General features: G+C 38.2%; 1 protein-coding gene across 4 annotated transcripts in view; it reads right to left on the bottom strand.

The window, feature by feature from the left end:
* The window catches only part of KLHL2 (kelch like family member 2), a 97071-nt gene that overhangs the window by 19832 nt on the left and 63586 nt on the right, over positions 1–13653 (bottom strand). For all 4 annotated transcript variants that reach the window (XM_027598490.2, XM_027598491.2, XM_027598492.1 and 1 more), the window contains 2 exons: positions 5202–5311; positions 601–717 (listed from right to left, as the gene is read on the bottom strand). In XM_027598490.2, coding sequence (XP_027454291.1) covers positions 601–717; positions 5202–5311 — 227 coding nt within the window. The remainder of the gene's footprint in view (positions 1–600; positions 718–5201; positions 5312–13653) is intronic.

Genomic DNA, 13653 nt, shown 5'->3' with positions numbered 1-13653 from the left:
AATGCTCAGACTGAATCTCTTAATAAAGAATGTTTCCTTAAATGGTTTCAATTATAAAAATGTTGAAATGTTCCTAGTAGGATGCTAATAATAAAAAAATAAATTCAAAATTGTTCATAGACTGCTAAAATCCATTTATTTCTACTTATTTCAAATACCCCAGTTTTCCTCAGATTAGAAACCAAATGCATGCCACTGTAAAACTGTGAAGTAGAATTAAATAGTATTTGGGTCAAATGTCAAAATTCCATTTCTGCAGGGCACTCAGAAGCTATCAAAAGAAAAGCAAAGAAGATGCAGAGCAGGGACACAGAGGCACAGGTGCATTTATTCACATGCAAATGACCACAAATACTGCCTGGATAAGCTCTAGCATTTGCTTGCCCACATCAAAAACAGGGGGAAGCAAATTTCTAAGAATGGGGAGTGGTCAAAGAAGGAGCAGCTGCCAAGGACTGCAGGTGCCTTTACTGTCCTCTGTCCTGTGCCCCGTGGATCTGTATTCTGTGTAACAGGCATCTCCATGCTGTCAGCCCAGTGACAAAGTGCTACCACAGACGAACTGCTATGTGTACTCATGTGTTTTGGATATGCTTTTACCTGAACTAAATATTCCCGAGGAAGCAAAGGTAACCGCACGTGTTCCATCAGCCGAGCCATAAATTCTTGCCTTACATCCTTGTCATGGTTTACCCAAGCTATTACTGCTTCAAATACCTTGCAGAATATATGGGGAAAAGAAAAATAAGTAATGAGTTATGTACCATGGCATATGAATGAAGTATGAAGAGATTACATTTTATTCACTGTTCTTGCTAAGACATCCAAGTTTAATACATAGCTCAAATTTTTCAAAATCCTGACCTGTGCTGTACTTAAAAAGCTATTCAGTCTATCTCTTTCTTTTAATTTGGTATTTGTAAGTACTTTATTTTTTTCCAGCTTCACTGAAATATAATTGACAGATAACATTGTATAAGTTTAAGATGTTCATCTGATATAGTTATACATTGCAAAAGGATGACATCATAGTTTTAGCTAATACCTTCATTATGTCACATAATTACCACTTCTTTTTCGTGGTAAGAACATTTAAGATCTACTCTCTTAGCCACTTTCAAGTATATGATACAGTTTTGTTAACTATAATCACCATACTATACGTTCCCCAGAACTTACTCATCTTATAACCAGAAGTTTGTACCCCTTCACCAACATCTCATTTCTCCCATCCCCAGCCCCATGTAACCACCACTGACTGTACTTTGTTTCTACGAGTTCAGTTTATTTAGATTCCACATATAAGTGATATTATACAGCATTTGTCTTTTTCTGACTTATTTCACTTAGCATAATGCCCTCAAGGTCCACACATGTTGTCACAAATGGCAGTATTTCCTCCTTTCTCATGGTTGAATAATATTCCAGTGTGTGTGTGTGTGTGTGTGTGTGTGTGTGTGTGAGAGAGAGAGATCTTCTTTATCCATTCATCCACTGATGGGACACTAGGTTGTTTCTGTATTTTGGCTCTCGTGAATAATACTGCAATAAACCAATGCACATGGGAGTGCAGATGTCTCTTCAAGATTCTGTTTTCATTTCCTTTGGATATAACCAGAAGTGGAATTGCTGGATCATACGGTAGTTCTACTTTTAATTTAGTAAGTACCTTCAGTACTTTTATGTATTAAGTATTTTTCTTTTGGTATTTATTAAGCATTTCACCAACTACATTATCTAATCTTCTTGACCTTAAGTGGTAGCTGTGATAATCTGATGAAACATAATCTAATTCCCTGTTGATAACCTTCCTAATTTGAATTTGGTTCTAACTTACCTAGATTTAAATCTCGAGTCTCTTTGGAATAAAGCACCCAAAATAATAAAGCAAAGTGATATTGTGGAATGAAAATCGCATGCCCTTATAAACAACTATTTTTGGCTTTTTCTTTAGGTTTACAAATAAATGTTAACCGTTCACTTCTAAATCAAGGGTCTGCAGAATAGATGAACTCTCTTTTCTCACAATGGAATATATTAAAATCTAGTATTTTTGAATTTTCTTAAAAAACGAAATAATAAGGGCATTACAACTTAATAACATATACCTATGAAAAAGCTAATAAGCTAATATGAAGACCGTATTTAGCTATATAATTTCCTTCCAGGCTGATGAATATATAACCCAGTAATTCTTAAAGGCTTGTAGAAAATGCTTGATGATAGCTAAGTGGATTATTGGAAACAAAACTTCTGCTGAGGCAGGAATAGAGCAAGAAACTAAAAATAATCTACATTATAATTAACATGCCTCTTTAATTCATTCAGTCAGCAGGTACCTACCAAGTACCTCTATGTGTTGGGTGCTAGAAATAAAAAGAATCCTGTCAATTCTATCTACTATTTCTCACCTCTGCTCCTTTGCTCTCTCTTCTCCACCTGTTTCAACCATCCTACATCAGATCCTGTTGCTCAGTGGTATGACTTCAACATCCTCCTATCTGATCCTCACCCCACTTTTGGTTCATTCAGCACACCACCACTGTGACAGCTGGCCTCCAAAATGGTCCCCTAATAAACCACATCTCTGAGTATCCATACCTTATATAGTAAACCTGCCATAGGGAATCTAAGTTGGCCCTGTGTAACCCCCCCCCCAAAAAAAGCAGCAGAAGCAGTGTTGTGTGACTTCTGAAAGCTGGGTGATAAGAAGCCTTTTGGGGTGCCTGGGGGGCTCAGCCATTGAGCGTCTGCCTTCTGCTCAGGTCATGGTTCCAGGGTCCTGGGATCGAGCCCCACATCAGGCTCCCTGATCAGCGGGAAGCCTACTTCTCCCTCTCCCACTCCCCCTGCTTGTGTTCCCTCTCTCACTGTGTCCTCTCTGTCAAATAAATAAATAAAATCTTAAAAGAAAAAAAAGAAGCCTTTCAGTTTTCACTCAGGTCTCTTGAAATGCTCATTTGGGGGAAGACAGATGTCATGCAAGAAGTCTGATTTCTTGAGATCACCAGGCTATGAGGAACCCAAACTAGTCACAAAGAGGGAGGGTAGGGAAGGGCCAGGGGGAAGAGGGCAGAGGTGGAGGGAGATACCAACCAAACTCCAGCCCAGGAGCCAGAGAAGTGAATGAAGGAGCCACTGTGGATATTCTGGAGACATAAGATACCATGTGCAGACGGACTGAAGCTCCAGTATGGCTCATCTGGTATCATGCTGGTATCTCCAGACATTCAAGCCAAGCCAGGAGAAGCCCCAGACACTACAGAGCAGAGATAAGCTGTCCCAATATGCCCTGAATGAATTCTGCCCACAGAATTTTGAGTATAATAAAATGGTTATTGTTTTGTGTCACTACACTTTGCAGTGACTTGTTATGCAGCAGTAGAAAATCAGAACAGCTTTCATGACATTTCTATTATGTAGGTGTTATCATGACATTTTCCTACCACTTAAAACCCTTTAAAGGCTCTACATCACTAGGATGAAGTCAAGGTTCTTTGATATGGCTGAGAAGATATTTTATGTCATCTTCCCATCTTATCTCCTACCACTCTGCCAAACATATTCTAAACTCTAACCATACAGAACCAACGTAATGCCATTATTCTCTCACACCTTTTTTTACATTTATGTATTCTACCTCTACCTGGAATGCCCTTCCCATTCCCACCCATCCAGACTTCCCAGGCAAACTCATACTCGTTTTCTAGAACTTGGATCCTACATGTAAGACAGGCTGAACTGCCATGCCCATCCCAGGAATGATGAAATGCTCCTAAGTACCCTCTACAGCATTCCATAATCACTAATTTACCCCACTTGTTCCTCTAGTCTGTGGAGTAAAGATTTCTATTTTGTTAATATTTCTGTATCTGTGACACTATGGCAGTGTCTGGTACTCAGCAAGCACTCAATACATGTCTGTTAATATGACCAGTAATGTCTTCCTCTTTATATTTCTGAAGTGCTAAGATTATACATCTAACAACCACTTCTCACTTTTTTCATATGGTAAATATAATAGTAAATGTGCCTTTTTATGCCCAGGCAAGATGGTTATCTTTGAAGAATAAAGCTAAATTTCATACAACTTTAAATGCAAAGCACACAAAGGAAAAAATGTTTCAGTTTCTCCAAACTCAGTGTGTTCACAAGCTTTTGTGTCCTGATTCCCAAAGAATACAACACCGACCCAAAGAATAAAACCCACTAAGAGAAGAAAAAGGCGCCATGGGGGGGCGCCTAGGTGGCTCAGTCAGTTAAGTGGACGACTCCTGACTTCAACCCAGGTTGTGATCTCAGGGTTGTGAGATTAAGCCCCATGTCAGGCTTCATCCTCAGCACAGAGTCTGCTTGAGATTTTCTCTCCCTCTCTCTCAAATAAATAAATAAATCATAAAAAAAAAAAAAAAAAGGTGCAGGTGGCTGACAAAGGCAACTCAAAATGTGGAGAGAGGGAGGCTACAGCCAGACAAAGCAGCTGCTCTCTGGAAGGGAGAAGGGAAGCACTGGTAGGGGTGGGGTATGAGTAGCAGGAGATCAATTTAAAGGAAGAGTATGGTCAAGAATGTTCAGTCTAGGGCACCCAGATGGCTCAGTCGGTTAAGCGTCTGCCTTCAGCTCAGGTCATGGTCCCAGGGTCCTGAGATCGAGTCCCACGTCGGGCTCCCTGCTCAGCAGCAAGTCTGCTTCTCCATCTCTCTCTGCTCCTCCCCCCTGCTCTCATGCTCACTCTCTCTCTCTCTCAAATAAATAAAATCTTAAAAAGAAAAAAAAGAATGTTCAGTCTAGAACAAGCTACTACTCTGTTATCCCCGGTAACTTCTTCCAACTCACGTGATAGTAAAATTACTTTGGTTTGAGAAATACTGCATTTAGATCACAATTTTTATAGGCATCTAGCTTTGGGAAGAAACCCAGCACCAAAGGACTTGTTTCAAACAGTTTAAAGTGTGCCAGTTCTTGCTGTGGGGGTCAAGTACAAAACTCTAATGTCTAGCAATTCAGGGAACTTCCTATGGAGTGAAGAAACAGTAATTTGCACAATCAACAAGTTAACTAATTGAGTTTCTAATAACTTCCAGATCAAAGATCACTGGCTGTCACTACACATATCGGATTACAAAGTTATGAAACAAAGTGAAATAAAGAAGGGAAAGGTACTACATCACAATATTACCAGAAAAGAAAAATTTAATTACCTTCTCTTCTGAGGAGATGGTAAGTTTGTCACTTGAGATTAAGCTGCACACTTGTTCAATGCCAAGATTGAGAAATTCTTCACTAAGTACAACATCTGCAAAATGCTGCTCTGTTTGGAGGTTAAAAATAAAATCCATTAACACCAACATTCCACTGTCCAGCTCCAAACTGCTTCAAAAGAAAGAGGTTTTTCTTAATCTAACCTAATAATGAGAAAAACAACGGCATTTCCTCAAGGCAAGAGCTAACAAAATCCAAACAATCTCACCTGGGGAAGTGCTCTCACTTGAGTAACAAAGTAGAGGCACAGGTAGGAAAACTGCCTTATATACTCAACTGAATCTCTTCTGCTTCACACGGTGGTATTTCATTAAACATGTATTCCTTATGTGCTAATAAGACTATCAATATTTAAATCCGTAAAACCTTTTGATTACATAAATCAGATAAAGTACATGGTATTAATATATTCACATGCTTGAATGTACTATGTAAAACATCAGAGGACTCCAAAACATAATGGAATTAGGAGGGAAACCTGCTTTACTTGAAAACTTTAAACAAATTTTAAATGGTGGTCAGTCTGAACATATGACCATCATTTAAAAAAAACAGAACTGATTTATAATATAGATAGCTCTGAATTCTGTGGCAGTTTATCTGGGACCAAAGTATACTATTATATACCCTCAACCCCTTTCCAGAAACTGGTAAAACTAGTAATTCTTGAAATACTAAGAAAACCTTTCTTTGATTTCACAAATATACCCAGTCCTCCAAAGCGGGGGGGGGGGGGGGGGGGGGCTGTTCATATAATCAATGACTTTACAACTTTAAAAATTAATCATTTACAAAATAACCTTTCCTGCAAAGCCAGCTCTCATTTATAAAGTGTGAGTTCACAAGGAAATATGGTGTTTGGGCTTTGGAGTCAGACAGAGTTAAATCCCAGCTCTGTCATATGCTAGCTTGTAAAACCTTGGGCAAATTATATCATTTCTCTAAAGGCTTGGTTTCCTCATCTATAAAATGGGAATAATAAGAATACCTTACCTAATAAGACCACTGTGAGGATTAAACAAATTAAAAGTTTATAAAGCACCCAGAACTGTGTATGGTAGAGAGTAAGGATTTAATAATTTAGCTCTTACTGTATTGCTATCCTTAAATTCTAAAGTAAAAATTTGCCAGGAAACCTAGGTATTTTCTAGGTCTTCACAAGTAATCATATTCTAATAGTGATTTTTTTAAAAAGGCTTTCTAAGATGAAATAAAGATTCATTTCAAATGTGTTTCAACGTACCATAGAAAGGATTAGTTGGCTTCCCTCTTTTCAGAAACACTTCAAAATCTGCATTTACATAAACCCCGTAACTATTCACTTTACAAGAGTCATCACAAAATGACTTTAAAAATGATAAGCAGCTCTAGGATCATTATAAAATGATTTGGATTTACAAAAATCCAACTGACACAATTTTTTTCTATTGGAATATATTTTTCTATTTCTTATTTTTTTATTGTAGTTGACACTTAATAGTTTCAGGTGTATAACAGTGACTCAACGATTGTATCCATTATGCAGTGCATACCAAGGTAAGTGTAGTTACCATCTGTCATCATACAGTTATATTGTTATTGACTATATTCCTTATCTGTACTTTTCACCCCTGCAACTTATTTATTTTGTAAACGCAAGTTTGTAACTATTAATCCCCTGCCACTATTTCACCCTTCCCCCTCCCCCGCCTCAACAACCACCAGTTTGTTCTCTGTATTTAAGAGACTTTCCAGGTTTCATGTGTTTGTTTTGTTTTTCAGATTCTCTATAGAAGTGAAATCATATGGTATTTGTCTTTCTCTGAGAAAGGTACACCGCGTTGTTGTGAATGGCAAGATTTCATTCTTCTCCAAGGCTAACATTCACTGTACACATACACTACTTGTTCGATAGATATCTATCTATTGATAGATATTTGGGCTGCTTCCATATCTTGACTATCGTAAATAATGCCACAGTAAATGTAAGGGTGCATATATCTTTTCAAATTAGAGGTTTGGGTTTCTTTTAGGGAAATACTCAGCAGTAAAATTACTGGATCATATAATATTTCTATCTTTAACTTTTTGAGAAACCTCCACACTGTTTTCCATATTGGGTGCATCAACTTACATTCCCACCAAGGGTGCACCCAAGAAACCTTTTCTCCACGTCCTTGCTAACACTTGTCTTTTATTTCTTGTCTTTTTGATACTAGCCACTGTGACTAGTGTGAGATGATATTTCATTGTGGTTTTGATTTGCATTTCCCTGATTAGTGATGTTGAGCATCTTTTCCTGTGTCTGTTGGCTGCCTGTATGTCTTCTTTGGAAAAATGCCTAGTCAGGTCCTCTGTCCATTTCTTAATCAGATTATTTGGGTTTTGGTGTTGAACTGTAGGAGTTCCTTATATATTTTGGATATTAACCCCTTATAGGATACATTATTTGTCAATATATTCTCCCATTCAGTAGGTTGCCTTTTCATTTTTTTGTTTTATGGTTTCTCTCACTGTGTAAAAGTTTTTAGTCGGATGTAGTTCCAGTAGTTCACTCTTGCTTTTGTTTCCCTTGCCTACGGGGACATATCCAGAAAAACATGAAAGCTGATGTTTTCTTTTAGGAGTTTAATGGTTTCAGGCCTTACATTTAGGTCTTGAATCCATTATGAGTTTACTTTTGTGTATAGTAAAAATGTAATGGTCCAGTTTCACCCTTTTGCATGTAACTGTCCAGTTTTCCCAGCACCATTTATTGAAGAAACTATCTTTTCCCCAATATATATTCTTGTCTCCTTTGTCATGAGATTAACTGACCATATTATTTATGGGCTTTCAATTCTGTTCCATTGGTCTACGTGTCAATTTTTATGCCAGTACCACCTCTTTTGGTTATTATAATTTTACAATATAGTTTGAAATCAGGAAATGCAATGCCTTCATTTTTGTTCCTTCTTAGGATTGCTTTGGCTATTCATGATTCCATAAAATTTTTAGTATTTTTTTTCTAAACAATACCACTGGAATTTTGATAGGGATTATACTGAATCTATAGATGGATTTGGGTGGTATGGGCATTTTAACAATATTAATTCTTCTGATTCATGAATGCAGGATATTGTTCCATTTATTTGTATCTTTTTCAGTTTCTTTGATCTAAGTCTTGTAGTTTTCAATGTGGAGATTGTCTACCTCCTTGGTTAAATTTATTCCTAAGTATGTTATTGTTTTTGATGCTATTATAAATGGGATTGTTTTGTTTTTCAGATATTTCATTGTTAGTGCATAGAAACTCAAGTTTGCATGTTAATTTTGTATCCTGCAAGTTTACTGAATTTATTGATTAGTTCTAAGGTTTTTTTGGTGGAAACTTGGGATTTTCTATATATATAAAATCATATCATCTGCAAAGACAATTTTACTTCTCCCTTTCCGATTGAATGCCTTTTCTTTCTCTTGCCTGATTGCTCAGCTAGGATTTCCGTAACATGTTGAACAGGAGTGGTGAGAGTGGGCATCCTTGTCTTGTTCCTGATCTTAAAGAAACCTTTTCAGTTTTTCACTGCTGAGTATGAAGTTAGCTATGCATTTGTCATATATGACCTTTACTATATTAAGGTTTAATATATTAACGTATGTTCCTTGTATACCTGATTTGTTGAGAGTTTGTCTCATGGAAGGATGCTATATTTATCTTTCTTTCTATTCATGAGCTGTATGTACTGCATTTACTGATTTACACATGTTGAACTATCCTTGAATACTATGGATAAATCCCACTTGATCATGGTGTATTATTCTTCTATGGACTGCTGAATCCAGTTTGCTCATATTTGGATGAGAATTTTTGCATCTACATTCATCAGCGATATTGGACTGTAATTTTCTTTTCTTGTAATGTCCTTGTCTGGCTTTGGTATCAGAGTTTTAACCCTGGCCTTTAAAATGAGTTTGGGAGTATTCCCTCCTCTTCTGTTTTGGAAGAGTTGGAGGATTAGTGTTAATTCTTCCAGTGATAGAATTCATCAGTGAGGCCATTTGGTCCTGGACCTTTCTTTTGCAGAGCTTTTGGATTACTGATTCAATCTCCTTAGTTGCTATTGGTCTGTTCAGATTTTCTATTTCTTCATGATTCAGTGTTGGCAGACTGCATGTTTCTAGAAATTTATCCATTTCTTCTGGTTATATTAGCATATAAGTGTTCTTACTAGCCTTTTATGATCCTTTCTATTTCTGTGGTATAAGCTATAATGTCTCCTTTTTCATTTCTGGTTTTATTTACTCGAGTCTCTGTTTTTTAGTCTAGCTAAAGGTTTCTCAATTTTACCTTTGCAAAAAAACCAGCTCTTAGTTTTATTGACCTTTTCTATTGTTTTTCTGGTCTCTATTTCATTTATTTCTACTCTGACTTTTGTCATTTCCTTTCTTCTGCTAACATTGCATTCGGTTTGTTGTTTTTCTAGTGACTTGAGGTGTAAAATTAGGTTGCTTATTTGGATCTTTTTTCATAACAGGCCTTTATCATTGTAAACTTTCCTCTTAGAATTGCTTTTGCAGCATCCCATAGATTTTGGTGTGGTGTGTTTCTGTTTGCTTCAAGACATTTTATTTCCCTTTTGATTTCTTCTTTGACCCACTGGTAGTTCAGTATGTTGTTTAATTACCTCACATTTGTGAATTTTCCTAGTTTCCTCTTGTTATTGATTTCTAGCTTCATGCCACTGTGCTCAGAAAAAGACAACCAGTATGATTTTAATCTTAAATTTGCTAAGACTTGTTTTGTGACTTATCATACGATCTCTCCTGGAGAACATTCTGTGTGTGCTTGAAAAGAATGTGTATTCTGCTATTGTTGGATGGAATGTTCTATATATCTGTTAGGTCTGTTTGGTCTAAAGTATGACTCAAGTCCAACGTTTCCTCATTGATATTCTGTCTAAATGATCTATCCATTGTTGAAAATGGATACTGAAGTCTCCTACCATTATTTTATTATGCCTGGTCTGTTAGTATTTCTTACTATACTTAGATACTCCAATGTTGGGTCATATGTATTTTTAATTGTTACATCTTCTTGATGAATTGAACCTTTTGTCACTATGTAATTACCTTCTCTGTCTCTACTTACCATTTTTGGTTCAACATCTATTTTGTATGATATCAATATAGCTACACTTGCTCTCTTCTGGTTTCCCCTTGCATCAAATATCTTTTTCCACCTCTTCACTCTGAGTCCTTAAAGCTAAAGTGAGTCTCTGGTAGGCACCATACAGTAGGGTCTTGTTTTTTTAATCCATCCCACCACTGTACGCCTTTTCATTGGAGAATTCAATCTATTTACATTTCGAGTATTTATTAATAAGACCTTACTAATCCCATCTTATTAATTGTTTTCTGGCTGTTTTATATTTCCTCTGTTCCTTTCTATGGCTTTTGATGTCAAAATTTACCTCTTTTTATATTGTGCGTTCACTAACAAATTATTGTAGCTATAGTTATTTTTAATATTCTTGTCATTTAATCTTATGCTATAGTTAACACAACACCGTATTACATTATTAGAGTATTCTATTCTATTCTGTTTATTTATTTGAGAGAGAAAGAGCATGTAAGAGTGTGTATATGAGCAGGGGAGGGGCAGAGGGAAAGGGAGAAGGAGGAAGCAAACTCCCCACTGAGCCTGGAGCCCAACATGGGGCTTAATCTCATGACCTTGCGATCATGACTTGAGCCCAAACCAAGAGTCAGATGCTTAACCAACTGAGCCACTTAGGCACCCCTAGAGTATTCTTAATACAACTGTATATTTGCCTTTACCAATGTCTTGCCTGTTTTCCTATGTTTTCATGTTACTAATAATTAACAAGTCTTTTTATTTCATTTTTGTAAGCATTTCTAAGGCAGGTCTAGTGATGATGAATTCCCTTAGCTTTTTTGTCTGGGAAAGTATCTTTCCATTTCTGAAAGACAACTTTGCTAAATAAGGTATTCTTGGTTGGCAGTTTTGGTTTCTTTTCCCTCTCAGCACCTTGAATCCCACTCTTTCCTAGCCTGTAAGATTTCTGCTGAGAAATCCCCCTGATAGCCTTATAGGAGCTCCCTTATAAGTTACAAGCTTTTTTTTTTCCTTGTTTCTTTTAAGATTATCTCTTTGTCTTTGATTTTTGACTGTTTTAGTGTAATGTGTCATAGAGAAAATTTCTCTAAGTTGATTTTGTTTGGTGACCTATAATAGCTTCATGAACTTAGATGTCCAAATCTTCACACAGATTTAGGTAGTTCTCAGCCCTTCTTTCCTTTTTTTTTTAAGATTTATTTATTTGAGAGAGAGAGAGAGAGAGAGAGAGAGAGAGAGAGAGCACAAGCAGTGGGAGGGGCAGAGGGAGAAGCAGACTCCCCGCTAAGCAGAGAGCCCAATGCAGGGCTCGATCCTGGGACCCTGAGATCATGACCTGAGCCAAAGGCAGGCGCTTAGCAGAGTGAGCTACCCATGGCACCTCAGCCCTTATTTCTTTAAATAAACGTTCTATCCCCTTCTCCCTTTCTTCTTCTAGAACTCCAACGATTCACCATTTGGTCCTTCTAATGGAATTTCATAGATCATGCAGCTTTTCTTCACTCCTTTTCATTTTTTTCCTTGTTCTCCTCAGACTGCATAGTTTTAACTTCCTAATTCTTTCTTCTGTGTAACCTTCTCAACTGCATTTTTCATTTCATTCACTGAATTCTTCAGCTCCAAAATTCATTTGGTTCTTTTTTTTTATGATTTCCCTTTGTTAAACTTCTCATTTTATTCATGTATTGTTTTCCTGAAATCACTGAATTATTGGTGTTTTCTTGAAGCTCACTGAGTTTTCCGAAAACAGCTATTTTGAATTCATTATCAGGAAAATAACAGATCTCAAAGTTTTTGCATTTGGTTATGGGAAGATTACTGTGATCTTTTGGTGGTGTCATGTTACCTTGATTTTCCATGTTTCTTGGACTTATGTGCTGCTGTCTCTGTCTTTGAAGTAGCAGTCATCTCCTCCAGTCTTTGCTATCTTCAGGGGAGTAATAACTGCCTTCAGCCCTGCTGGAGATTCTGAGGATTTCTTGGACCTTCTATGGATATATCTGCTCTAAGCTTCTTATTCCCTTTTGTGGAAGAAATCTTAAGCTTGTATGCTTGTCTTCATCCTGCAACACACCAAGCTGAGTGCTCACAGCCTCTCTTTTGTTTTCTCAAAGGTGGTGCTATAGCTGAAGTTTGTGGTCTCTCCCTGGCCCACAGATTTGGGCCTGCTGCATGTGCTTATATGTCACCTTCCAAAGCTCACTCTTGCCTCTTCCTACAAAAGCACAAACAGGAAACTGGCCACATAGTGGTGGTGGGGGGCATAGCACACAGGGGGTGGGGGTGCCTATGGGTCTGCTGAGAGGATCTGAGAGGGAGGCTTTCCCAGCAGCTAGTGGGCAGGCTTTTTGATGGGAGTCCACCACGCAGTTAGTAGAACTGTGTCCCTCGGTGCTCATTCACTCTCCATTTTCTGAACTTAAAGAATTGCAGACTGAGGAAGATCTCTCTTGGCCCTGAGCTGTACACCTTGGGGAGGGGGTGATATGGGTAAAGTCAAACTGTTCCAACCCACTCTAATGTATCCAAACTTCTTTTTTTCTCTGATACGTGCTGGATCTTCCCCTCTAGAAACCTGGACTTCTTCAAAGGCTCTCCTCTTGTCCACAGGTGACTGTCTAGGTTAGTGTTCTCCAGCAGCTCCCTGACTGTGGTCAAGAGGGGCTAGAATGGGTTCATGAGTCACTTCAGAATCCACAACCAAGACAGGGGACTGTCTGCCTAGTATGCAACGCACAAGTAGGCAAGACTCCCACTGGATCCCTTGGTGTACGGTGCTGAACCCCACAGGTCCCACAAAGCCACTTTGTTCATGCATGGATACAGAATACTTGTTGTTGGGGGCATGGGGGGGGCAAAAATGAAGAATGCCTTATGCCACCATGATTAAAAACAAATGTTTTTAGAGGAAGGGAAAAGATGGTGGAGGAGTAGGGGACCCTATTTCAACCGGTCCCTGGAATTGAGCTGGATATCTACCAGACCACTCTGAACACCCACGAAATCAGCCTGAGATGTAAGACGATAGATCTGGATATCTACAAACAGAATATCACAGGCGGTTGGTTTTGAGGTATGAAGCAGTTCTGCAGGAAGATATCAAAGGATAAATGGAAGGGGGAGGGAGCTGACCCGTCGGGATCCTACACCGCCAGTGAGCAACAGCCTCCCGCGCTGGGGACCGGACACAGATTCGCAGATTGGTAGCAGCAGGGAAAGGACTTTAGGGCAGCCCCCCCTGACAGAAACCCGGAGCGCGTGCGAACTGGGGGCGGCTGGCGGTTTTAGAAGCACAA

This window comes from Zalophus californianus, chromosome 2 (assembly GCF_009762305.2).
Source record: "Zalophus californianus isolate mZalCal1 chromosome 2, mZalCal1.pri.v2, whole genome shotgun sequence".
In the NCBI taxonomy this organism is placed as follows: Eukaryota; Metazoa; Chordata; class Mammalia; order Carnivora; family Otariidae; genus Zalophus; species Zalophus californianus.
Note: the sequence above shows the minus strand (reverse complement) of the source record. Positions and strands in the feature narration are given on the sequence as shown.